The 13,281-nt window shown below is 34.2% G+C and overlaps 1 protein-coding gene across 1 annotated transcript in view; it reads right to left on the reverse strand.

The window, feature by feature from the left end:
- Positions 1-1,574: 1,574 nt before the first annotated feature.
- cep83 (centrosomal protein 83) overlaps positions 1,575-13,281 on the reverse strand; it is a 60,334-nt gene continuing 48,627 nt past the window's right edge. Inside the window, exons 13-16 of the mRNA XM_051931250.1 lie at positions 11,587-11,716; positions 7,763-7,866; positions 6,813-6,987; positions 1,575-5,743 (exon numbers count right to left, since the gene is read on the reverse strand). Of these exons, the coding sequence (XP_051787210.1) occupies positions 5,639-5,743; positions 6,813-6,987; positions 7,763-7,866; positions 11,587-11,716 (514 nt within the window). The 3' untranslated portion in view covers positions 1,575-5,638. The remainder of the gene's footprint in view (positions 5,744-6,812; positions 6,988-7,762; positions 7,867-11,586; positions 11,717-13,281) is intronic.

The following is a 13,281-nucleotide window of genomic DNA, read 5'->3' on the forward strand; positions in this document are numbered from 1 at the left end:
TGGAGCAGGTTTTCATCCAGGATGTCTCTGTACATTGCTGCAGTCATCTTTCCCTTTATCCTGACTAGTCTCCCAGTCCCTGCCGCTGAAAAACATCCCCACAGCATGATGCTGCCACCACCATGCTTCACTGTAGGGATGGTGCCAGGTTTCCTCCAAACGTGACGCCTGGCATTCACACCAAATAGTTCAGTCTTTGTCTCATCAGACCAGAAAATTTTCTTTCTCATGGTCTGAGTGTCCTTCAGGTGCCTTTTGGCAAACTCCAGGCGGGCTGCCATGTGCCTTTTACTAAGGAGTGGCTTCCATCTGGCCACTCTACCATACAGGCCTGATTGGTGGATTGCTGCAGAGATGGTTGTCCTTCTGGAAGGTTCTCCTCTCTCCACAGAGGACCTCTGGAGCTCTGACAGAGTGACCATCGGGTTCTTGGTCACCTCCCTGACTAAGGCCCTTCTCCCCCGATTGCTCAGTTTAGATGGCCGGCCAGCTCTAGGAAGAGTCCTGGTGGTTTCGAACTTCTTCCACTTACGGTTGATGGAGGCCACTGTGCTCATTGGGACCTTCAAAGCAGCAGAAATTTTTCTGTAACCTTCCCCAGATTTGTGCCTCAAGACAATCCTGTCTCGGAGGTCTACAGACAATTCCTTTGACTTCATGCTTGGTTTGAGCTCTGACATGAACTGTCAACTGTGGGACCTTATATAGACAGGTGTGTGCCTTTGCAAATCGTGTCCAATCAACTGAATTTACCACAGGTGGACTCCAATTAAGCTGCAGAAACATCTCAAGGATGATCAGGGGAAACAGGATGCACCTGAGCTCAATTGTGAGCTTCATGGCAAAGGCTGTGAATACTTATGTACATGTGCTTTTTCAATTTTTTTTATTTTTAATAAACCTTAAGTAAACTTTTTTCATGTTGTCATTATGGGGTGTTATATGTAGAATTCTGAGGAAAAAAATGAATTTAATCCATTTTGGAATAAGGCTGTAACGTAACAAAATGTGGAAAAAGTGATGCGCTGTGAATACTTTCCGGATGCAATATCCAATAGAACATCTCTGGAGAGACCTGAAAATAGCTGTCGGCCAATAGTCTCCATCCAACAAAAGAAGAATGGCAGGAAACCCCCAAATCCAACTGTGTGAAACTTGTCACGTCAAACCCAGGCTAGAATCACTGACAAAGTTGCTTCAACTCAGTACTGAGGAAAAGGTTGTTTTTTTTTTGTTTTTTTTTTTCAGTTTGCAAAAATTTCTAAAATCCTGTTTTCACCTCATCATTCCGGCATGCTGAGTTTTGCTCGATGTCGGGGGAAAAAAGCATTTCAATGGCCTTAGTATAAGGCTGCAACACAGAAAAACACTTTTGTGTAATTTGAATACTTTCTAAATCCACCATACATATTAAAATTTGTTTTTTCTATCAAAACATTTCTCACACAGATCAATTAATACATTTACTATAATTACAAAAAAAGGTTAGAAGTGGGCCAAATAAAATCCCCATACTGTATGTTTGCTGTGCTCACGATTCAGTTAAATAAGACACAAAGCATAACAGCAGACTGTTTAATTTAAAATAAATAATTTAATTTTATATAAATGATAGCATCAGAATGTTATACAAAACATAATTAAATAAAAATTGTTTTATTTATAAATGTGATCTATAAATTATAGAAACCAAAATAAACAAATGTATAAAAACACAAGTTAAAAAAATAGTGGCCATTTCAAAGTCCTGAAGATGTAAACTGAGAAGTGGACAAATGAATGTCAGTGAAGGCACAACAGCCTTACAGACTAAACTGGAAGACAGCCATTACTTTTATATTTACATAAACATTTGTATTGTAGTAATAGTGAAAATAAGACTAGCTACCAATAGTTTAAAGGTAAATGGTTAAACACAAAAAACAATTTTTAGTGAAAAAGGCTACTTAGGTTTAAATCCTTACTTTCTTTTTCTCACCACGTTGCCTTTCAAATAAGTGAAATAAGACCTTAAAATTCATCTTTATATATTGCCTTTCATCATGAGGTTTATCTCTAAAAAATTCACAATATTATAGACATGACCATGGACACAAAAACAAGGAAGTCAACATCCTTAAAAGACTAAAATGGAAAGTTAACCATCTGAAAGAGAATACAGCACAAAAGAGCCAGCACAATCACATGACAGAGTTTGACATTCAAATATTGGAAGAATACAGAGGCACTAGTGATTGATCACAAATTCTTATTCACATCTTTATAATAGGTTATTAATATAGTACGATAGAGTTTGGACAACGAGTTCTAATAATGCACAATAAATGCACATCAACACCCCTTCAATAAATTGATATTGAAAGGCCTATGATTCTAAGGAACCGTATATGCTTGCATGTGAAATGCATTTGTTTTCTTAATACATACTGCATTAACAGAGCATGATAATTATTAAGTAGGCCAAGAGAACAACTTTACACACCAAAGGGGACTTATAATGGAGGACTGCATTAGTGGAAAAAGAAGACTACCAGCATCTATCCAAGGTGTCAAAAGTATCAGTGAAGAGAAGTAGGACAACAATAAGAAATTTTTAGAATTCAATACTCAAAGAAAGATGTTGAGGTAACAGAAGAAACCAAACGGTTACCAATTTAGCAAAGTTAGAATAGGCAACAAACTGAACAGACAGTACACAAACTTGGGTAGTAAAAACTGGAGCTCACACAAAAAAGAAAAATATGAAATAAGAGAAGTACCGATCACCTTCAAACAGTAAGCCATCTCCTTTTATGTAATTTTTATAAATGTACACATTATTACTAAAAAGAGTCACCTAACTGGGTGGTCCTTGGTTTTATTTCTTAATGTAGTATCTAAAAGCATATTCTCTTTTTCATTAAGTATATTACTTCAGGCATAAAGTTAACATACATTTTAGCCAGTTTACTAAACCTTGTGTATTTTTACAACTGCTAATACCAAGTTCACATTTTCAAAGCTCTTCACACTTCTAACACATGAATTATATTTTTCTTTGATTAGACACAAAATGCTTTTTGGTGAACGGTTTTCAAAATTCTTTAATTCACTTCTCACTCACTTCCAGCTAAACTGTATTTTAACAGCCTAATTTGCAAATACTTGCTTGCTCTGTTTCAAAACAGATGATACAAAATTTCAAAACAGGAAAATTCAAACAGCAAGTTGCTAAGGTGCACATATATTTGAAGTCATTTAAAGTTCACAGAAAAGCTTTTGATAAAGGTTATGGAGATAAAGTAATTAAAGCCATGTAAATTGAACACAACACTTCCCATCTTATTTGTAAACCTATCCAGGATTTTCAATTCCATATCCATCTTTAAAAAGTAAGCATTTTTGGAAAGATTTTGTGCAATTTGGATACAGACAAATGGATAGATGATAGAAGAGATGAAGGAATGCAGACTGAATGGATGGTGGTATTGATCATAGAGGAAGAACACAAGCTACTGTGTCTGATGAGATAAAATAGAACATAATAGATCATGTCATAAATCGAGGTCTATCATTGACAGAGGCTGGTCTATGAGTTAACCCAAATATAAGGCATTCAGCCTTCCAGTAAATCCCCAAGTTAAACAACTCTAAACTAAAATAAATATCCTTTAATGCAGGGGTAGTCAACTACCATCCTGGAGGTTCAAAGTAGCTGTAGGTTTTCATTAAAACCAGTTTCATTAGAAGCCAAGCGTAACAGATAATAAAAATTGGCATTTAGTTATATGGCTTATTAGTGCTTTCATTCATCGAAGAATGAAGTTTTCTGAGAGCTTCATCTATATGCCTTGCGATCCATCCCGCCTCACTCATTTCATTCCATAATATTTTAACAACACAGATACTTTCTTGATGCATGTACACAGGGTTACATGGAAGCAAGTTTGCAGGTGGGTTGGTAGTTCCTCTTTATTAACTGATGACTGGTTAATATAAAAGGAAACAAAGGAAATGAACAACTGTGCCGAGTAATGTGGAGAGTTTTATAAAGAGATTTGAAAAAGTAAACTTGCTATTAAAAATACACTTTTAGCAATAGTTAAAAATAAATAAAAAACACTGAATCCCAAAATTGTTCATTTTAGATAGCACCCCTCGATGTAAATATTACAGAACAATGATTTGTTATTCAGATTCAAACAAATTTATCATTAAGCACTTGACATTATAAGTACACATACAAATGTCAGAACATAAAAATCTTAAAATAGCAGCTGGTCTCATACACACCCATAAGTTATCTAATACATTATTTACTGATGCCAATCTTATTACTATCCTAAATCCCTACTAGACAGACCCCACTTCTCCATTCATTGCAGATTTCTTCCTAAAACTTTCATCCTAATGGTCAGGTTAGGGATTAAATTCTTTGACTACATCAAGAAAAAAAAAAGATATCTGCTTCTAATCTTTGGCACAATTTTAATCTCTGTGCTGTTTACTGTTCCTGTACACCTATTGATGTGTGTATGTGTATTTCATTGGGTTTATTCTTGAAATTAATTTTCATTCATTACTTTGTCAAGTATTTGTGTCTCTGCTCAGAATGGCAGGCATCATATCAAAAGCTCAACCAATTGGAAAAACACTGGCCTAAGAGGGATCTGAACTATCAAAAGTAGCATCTTATTGATTCATTCTTTATATTAAGCTGCTATTGAATGAGTCTGTTTACAGTGCAAAGCCAAAACGAAATGTAATGGAAATTCTTAACTGACATTTAATTGAAATAATTAATGTCCGGCATAACCTTAAAATTTAACCTGTAACTCACTGGGGTTTCCAGCTAAGTACATAGGAGGTTTTATGTATGAAATTACATTTTTCCAATTTGTATGGGGTTTCATTTCAAAAAGGTAATGCTGATAAACAAATTTCTAGCAACTATACCACCTGGCGATGTAAAGCAAGTTCTAATCTGTAAAAATGTACATTATTGATCAAAGATACATTTATTATATTAACTGACACATTTTGTAACTTGTATGGATGTCATTATTTGATATCTGTGTTGCACCAACAATGCAATGGGCTTTAGAAATTCATATGAATTGTTAAGGCACTTGCTCATTATCTCATTCTAGATTTCTTTTCAACAACTGTATTGGGGAAACATGGGACAAAAATAAAAAAAATACAGAGATACTAAAAATAATAATAAATATTAGTTAAAATACTTTGACAACACATGATATTAGCAATATTATTATTTTAGCATAATGTATTAATTCCTTTTTTTTTTAGTATTGCATGATGTGGGTAAGCAACAGATAATTATTTTAATTTTAAATCTTAGACATGTTCCTGATAGTTAAACAGTGATTTTTTTGCCATACAAAATTTACCTGCATCCAGGTAATATGAATATGAATGCCAACAAAAGAATTAAAGATTAATTTAAATAAAAACCTGGAGTAAAAATGGTCTAGTATGGAATGATTATGTCCTAATACGGACACTTAGTTGATTTTGTTGTTGAGTTATGTATAAAAATTGATATTTTTAATCAAAAAATAAATTACATGTATTCAAAAAAATAGCCCTAATTTATAAACAACAGTAGTCCCAGCTCACAGATATACTTTGTTGAGTCTTATTCCACAGAAGCTCCAAGCTCTTCTAGCTGTCTCTGCTGTAAAGTTTCTAGGTCTTCCAATCTTTTCCTTAAATTAAGTAGCTCCATCTGCTGCTGTTCATCCTAAACATTAAAATAAGTAAAACACTTCATAAGTATTTTTTTTTCATTGTTACAGTGAATGTATGTGTATAATTATGCTGAAAGCACAATATGTGTCATTGTATAACTTGCTTGAAATAAAAACAATAGAAGAAATTACCAAAGAACTTATTGAAGAAAGATATCCTTAACAGGAAAATAAGCACAAATGTTATAATTTCAGAAGCATTATAAAAGTTAAACATTTGTTTGTTAATTAATTTGCACAAGTCTCTATCAGCTGCATTAACAATGTCTGAATCTACTGTATCAGTGAGGTGATAATAATGGAGAAAAAAAGGAAAATATAACCTATTCTACTAGCTGGAAGCTCACTTAGTACTGGACAATTTTGCTCAAATTTTCACATTTGGCTAAGAAGATAGCAAGCATTAAAAGAACAGACAATTCATAGAGCTACTTAAACATATTCAAACTGACAACAGGTTTCGCTGTGAAATTATTTACTTGTTCAGGTCTAGATCAATGTATATTCTTTTCTTGCAAAATATAAAAAAGCTGTTTGCCATGGAGACTAATGTACTTGAAAGAATTAAGGCTGTATCTATGAACATGGTAAGCATGACTAGGCAGTCCATGAAAAATTTATACCCAAATCATGCTTTATGAAAGTCAGCCCAGTATAGTAAAGGAAGTCAGACATTGAGAAAATGATAATTAAAGGGCAGACGTCAATCAAAATCAAAGAGTGCTAGGGTGGGGAAAAATATTAATGATTCAGCATTTATGTAATGACCACATTGCACCAAATTTTAAATTTTTTCAATTTTTGTTAAATTATAGGTTTCCGTTTTTGGTTTCATTCAACATTATTATTAAACATTTTTATTATAATACATTTATAAAATATAGCCACACAAAGAAACATTAGTAGATAGTAAAGAAAATTCTAAACATAAAACAAAACAAAAAAACATATCTTTTTGCATACCAATAATATTAGGTTGTGGTTGCTGTAAGTATTGAGTATTTAGTGGACAGCATTACTTTTAAGTAAGTTTTGTTGAACAACAAACTTAATAAAAATTACCTGTAAAACTGGGGCCGTCATATCAAAGGTATTTAAAAGAAAACTATGTGAACTGTTTATGCCTGCAGATGTTAAATGAGGAACCATTATAAGTCGTCGAAATTCATTATGTCTGCGTTGCATTTCTTTAAGTTTCTTCTGAAGTCGTAAATAATCCTCACTTTGAGTATACTGCCTGAAAGAAAGAAATAAAATCGTCAGATTTAAATTACTTTTTAACAATACAAATACCAGTGTTAATATTTGAAAATGGAAACAACTGAGATATGATTAACATATTATATGTTACAGAAAGAAGTCAAACAAGAGGCTATAAAAATAGCCCTCTTTGAACCCGGTTCGCCCAGTAGGGTATTCCTAGGGGACGTTAAAGTCCATTACAAACAAATGTATGGAGCAAAATGGGTTCAAATGCAGTAAGGCTAAGTATTGAGGAACTGGTAATGGGCCAATTAAACACACATTCTGGGACATGCTAGGATCTAGCTTACTCATTTGAAAAGTTGAATAAAATCTAATGCTATAACCCAAAGGTAGCATAGTTTGGAACTATCAAATATTTCAATTCAGCAGGTGTCTTTTCAGTCACCTCATGTATGAATGATTCGGCAAATATTTGAAGTTTAAATGACAAGGGCCACAAGACACTAAACTGAACTACTGATTAAATCAAACAAGAGCTTAGTCATGCTAAAAAGTGAATGGTGATGTACTGTAGTGTAAGGGCACATTCAGAGAAAACAGGGTAAAGCTAAAAACAAGAAGTCAACTTCTGGGTCATTTTCAAGAAAATTGAATTTTTTATGAAATTGAGTAGTTATTATGTAGTTTTATACAATAACAAATATGCATTAAACATTTTCTTTGTTTTTTTTTTTTTTAGAAATGATATTTTGAGGCACTGGCCTAAAGAACATGCATAAAGGAATAAAGGAACACATTTCACTTACTTATTTAAGGTGCTCTTCTCCAATTCTAATTCCTCGTTCTTTGCTTCTAATAACTGGATTTTATCTTGTAATCTTTTTAATTTATTTTCATAAAGTGATTTCCTCTACAACAAGAAAAGGGAGTATATCAAAACTAAACTAAAAGAAATGCTGATGCAAAAAATATTTGATCATTTTTGTGAATTCTCAAAAACAGATAGGTTAACATAAAAGACTAATAAAAAAATATTAACTTTCTTACCTAACTGGAAAACAATTTAATGTGTACATTACACCACAACCACTACTTTCTTCATCTTAACAGGCATTCAATGGGGTCAAGCCTGTATTCTACTTTTTGTTTTAAATATCAAATTGAATTATTTTTGACTCCAGACTTAAAGTGTGTTTTTAAACCTTGATAGTTGTTTTAAAAAAAGAAAAAACACACACACTGAATAGATAACTGTGGGTAGCTCTGATATAGGGATAGAGGAATGAAATCTCATACTAACATGATAAAAAATTTGATGTGTGCATATTGTAATCTAATAGCCAGTACAAATGTTAGTATAGATGTGAATAGGTTGAGGAGACCCTGGAGAGGTGGAGATATACTCTAGAGAGGAGAGGAATGAAGGTCAGTAGGAACAAGACAGAATGAGAGGGAGGTCATATGAATGGTGAGGACGCAGAGAGTAGAGTTGGCAAAGGTGAATGAGTTCAAATACCTGGGATCAACAGTACAGAGTAATGGAGATTGTGGAAGAGAGGTGAAAAAGAGAGTGCAGGCAGGGTGGAATGGGTGGAGGAGAGTGTCAGGAATAATTTGTGATAGACAGGTATAAGCAAGAGTGAAAGGGAGGGTCTACAGGACAGTAGTAAGACCAGCTATGTTATATGGATTGGAGACTGTGGCCCTGACCAGAAAGCAGGAGACAGAGCTGGAGGTAGCAGAGTTAAAGATGCTAAGATTTGGACTGGGTGTGACGAGGATGGACAGGATTAGAAACAAGTACATTAGAGGGTCAGATAAGGTTGGACAATTGGGAGACAAAGTCAGAGAGGCAAGATTGCGTTGGTTTGGACATGTGCAGAGCAGAGATGCTGGGTATATTGGAAAAAGGATGTTAAAGATAGAGCTGCCAGGCAAGAGGAAAAGAGGAAGGCATAAGAGAAGATTTATGGATGTGGTGAGAGAGGACATGCAAGTGATAGGTGTAACAGAAGAAAGAAAGAAAGAAAGAAAGTCAGTCAGTATCTATCTATGTATCTATCTATCTAATGGGAGCAGCCGAAAGAAGAAGATGTCTACAGGACATGTGTGAATATTACACTTGAAGAACCAAAACAACTTAGATTTGCAGACAAACTTAAGTGCACATCTACAGTAAATTATTAATTTTCTGTGGTGCATTGCTTTTTTTTCTTCCATTTCTCAAGAATGAAAGTTTGACAGTTGACATTCAGGTAGATTATCTTTAAATATAAAGGCCTGTGCTGGAGCCTTTTCCTTTTTAATAGTAGTAGATACAAGATCCATTAAGATCAATGTATGAGGTCAGTATCATACCATTATAAATACCATTATAAAAGCACAGTTTATTTCAAGAACATCTCTTATTGTAAATATTTTTCAAAAAACTTTAACTTGTTTACAGTTACAGTATATAGACAGTGAAATGTCCAGTAAGTGGCAGAGAGTAAATTTGAAGTTTCATTCTGTATGGGTCAGCAACAGCAGAGCTAAAAGTGGCATTCTGTCAAGATTGCACAAGAGCAGTCTTGAAGATTTATCCCTGTGGAGTCTTCCCATGTCTGTATGAGTTTTCTCTGAGTATTTCTGCTTTCTTGATGCATCCTCAAATATGTGCAGACTGGCCCTACAATGAACTGGTGCTCTGTGTTGGATTCTTTCCTGCTCTCTGCAACCCAGAACTGGATTATACAGGTTTGACAATGTTTAGGAATATAAATAAAAGTAATTAATTAATACTGTGCACCATACATTTTAACATTCACGGACAAGCTCTGTATCTGTTTGTATGTATTAATAACAATAGTTTAAGTATAAACTTATTTTGAACTTTTTGTACTGCATTATGATTTAACATATACTGTAGTAGATGAAATCAGAATAGTTGAAAAATAAAGCAGTGTAACTAACTTTCATAAAAAATGTTATTTTCGTTCAGCATTACTATATTTAAGAGCAGTATGGTAACTGCTCACTGCTGCTTCACAAATACAGCATCCTGGATTCAAATCCCATGCTTGACCACTGTTTGTGTAGAGTTTGCTCATGCACTTTCATGATCTTTTTTTCTTCTGGGTACTGCAGATTTCCTACTACAACTCCAAACACATGTTTGTTAAATTAACTGGCTACTCTACAATTGTCTCTAGTGTCATATGGAAATGGGTGTGTGCATCAGTGGGCTCTATGATGGACTCTATAGAATCCTGTGCTGGTAGGACAGTTTTTAGGGCCTGCATAATCCGGAATTGCATTAAACATGTTTGAGAATGCTACTGTATTATAGCAAAGTATTTAATGAGAGGTAGTTTTTTTTGTGTTTAATTTACAGAAGTATGAAATCATCCATAAATATTCTTTAAATTCGATGTTTACCCAATTAATGATGATACCCTTATGCTTATGTAGAGCAAGCAAAATTATGTCAGATGCTCAGCTTTAGTTTAGCAAAAGAACACTAGTGCTATATCAGTACAGCCCAAAAAAAAATGCAAAAATGGTGTGCAATTAGACTCATCAATCAGTGGTATTCTAGTAAGGTCTGTTCTAGTGTTAGGAGAATGGGTGGGTATGTGGATGGAATTACTGGAAGTACCTTTCTTGACTCAGATTATTCAAAAAATGTATTCAAGTCAAGACACAGATTAAAAGCAATTTTGTCAAGTATCTTCTTCAGTAACATAGTTTTAGAAAAGCTCTTTATTCAGACTTTATCGGAATGCATTCTTTGCTTATTTATCAGACAGTTTTTGGAATCAGGTAATTGGTATTTCCTCATGATACAAGGTATTACTAAGGCCCAAGTATAATATAACAATGGTACAGGAAGGGGCATTTTGCAATACATAACTCTTTATACCTATTAATCAAAAACAAGACCTGCAATCACATTGTGCTAAATAGTACAATTGCTGGACACTGGAAGAGTTGTAAAAGCATAGCTGGTATGATGAATCCTCTTTTCTTGCTCATCATGCTTACAGGAGGTCCAGAATATAAGAAAAATTATATAAGTTGCCAATAATCAACAATGTAGCCTTTGGGGTGGTGTAATGGTACTGGAAGCATTTTTTAGACATACATTAAGTTCTTTGATAGTTTTAGATCCACAATTGAATGTAACAAAATATAAAAAAGGAATCTGGTATATACTTTCAAGGAAGCAAATTGTAAATTGGGTTTTAAGCTGTTTAATGCTACATGTCATAATTTAAGAGAAGTCCTGGAATGGAATATAACAGTAATTTCCTTCAGATGCCCCCAAGTCAGCAGATCTATAACCAATTAAGCATCTATGAAATCTGACAAACCAAGAAATCTGGAACAGATATCACCAACCAGCTAATATATAACCTATGAGGTACAAAATTAACACACAAGGGGAGGCTGTTTTGAAAGCAAAAGTGGGATGAACCACTAGGTGTACTTAAAGTATATTATCAAAACACATTTCAAAATAACTATTAACTCCTTAAAAGGTAAAATGATTTAAACAATTTACAATCAAGTATTACATTTTAAGTACAATTAATTCTTAAAATAATAGATTCTTAATACTTGATATTTGCACCTGACTACTTTAATGTACCTTTTTCTGAGCAATTGCTGCTCGTTGAAGTTTCTCTTTAAACTGATCCTGTTTCTCATCCAGCTCTGAAATTTGGTCCTGTAGCTTGTGTTTCTCTTCTAACCATTCAATACGCTGCTCTTCAAGTAATCTTCATAAAAACAGGAAAATATCAACATATTAAAAAGCTAAAACCTTAAAACACTTGTGTAAGCAAGCAATTCTGGTTTCTAAGTACTACAAAAATGTTTGATATTGTTAGAAATGAAATCAAATTAATGTTTGCAGGATAAGTCAGAAGATCATCATTAAAGGGTTACTTATGTGAATAGACAGATACTTGTAGAAGACACAGTATGTTAAACTTTAACTTGGTAAAATGGCCTTCCTTCAGTAAATACAATATATTGCATATTCTATTTATTGTATATACAAAAATGGTTAATTACATATTGCCTGTTTTTTTTCTGGTCCTATGAGCCAAAAAAAGAAAAAAAAACAAAACAAAAATACTATAACATTGTCTCACCGAATGCTACGTATATGGATATATGTATCGATACATTAATAGTTGATGTGAAAATGATTAATCATTTAAGTACAGTAGATCTTTGTATACCCATTAACAGAGGAGTTTTTTTTTTTTAAAATCCTTTATTGTATAACATAGTGAAATGTGGAAACAGTGTACACAAATTAATATACAGTGGTGTGAAAAACTATTTGCCCCCTTCCTGATTTCTTATTCTTTTGCATGTTTGTCACACAAAATGTTTCTGATCATCAAACACATTTAACCATTAGTCAAATATAACACAAGTAAACACAAAATGCAGTTTCTAAATGATGGTGTTTATTATTTAGGGAGAAAAAAAATCCAAACCTACATGGCCCTGTGTGAAAAAGTAATTGCCCCCTTGTTAAAAAATAACCTAACTGGTGTATCACACCTGAGTTCAATTTCCGTAGCCACCCCCAGGCCTGATTACTGCCACACCTGTTTCAATCAAGAAATCACTTAAATAGGAGCTGCCTGACACAGAGAAGTAGACCAAAAGCACCTCAAAAGCTAGACATCATGCCAAGATCCAAAGAAATTCAGGAACAAATGAGAACAGAAGTAATTGAGATCTATCAGTCTGGTAAAGGTTATAAAGCCATTTCTAAAGCTTTGGGACTCCAGCGAACCACAGTGAGAGCCATTATCCACAAATGGCAAAAACATGGAACAGTGGTGAACCTTCCCAGGAGTGGCCGGCCGACCAAAATTACCCCAAGAGCGCAGAGATGACTCATCCGAGAGGTCACAAAAGACCCCAGGACAACGTCTAAAGAACTGCAGGCCTCACTTGCCTCAATTAAGGTCAGTGTTCACGACTCCACCATAAGAAAGAGACTAGGCAAAAACGGCCTACATGGCAGATTTCCAAGACGCAAACCACTGTTAAGCAAAAAGAACATTAGGGCTCGTCTCAATTTTGCTAAGAAACATCTCAATGATTGCCAAGACTTTTGGGAAAATACCTTGTGGACTGATGAGTCAAAAGTTGAACTTTTTGGAAGGCAAATGTCCCGTTACATCTGGCGTAAAAGGAACACAGCATTTCAGAAAAAGAACATCATACCAACAGTAAAATATGGTGGTGGTAGTGTGATGGTCTGGGGTTGTTTTGCTGCTTCAGGACCTGGAAGGCTTGCTGTGATAGATGGAACCAT

The sequence above is a fragment of the Erpetoichthys calabaricus genome, chromosome 1 (assembly GCF_900747795.2).
Source record: "Erpetoichthys calabaricus chromosome 1, fErpCal1.3, whole genome shotgun sequence".
Lineage (NCBI taxonomy): Eukaryota > Metazoa > Chordata > Cladistia > Polypteriformes > Polypteridae > Erpetoichthys > Erpetoichthys calabaricus.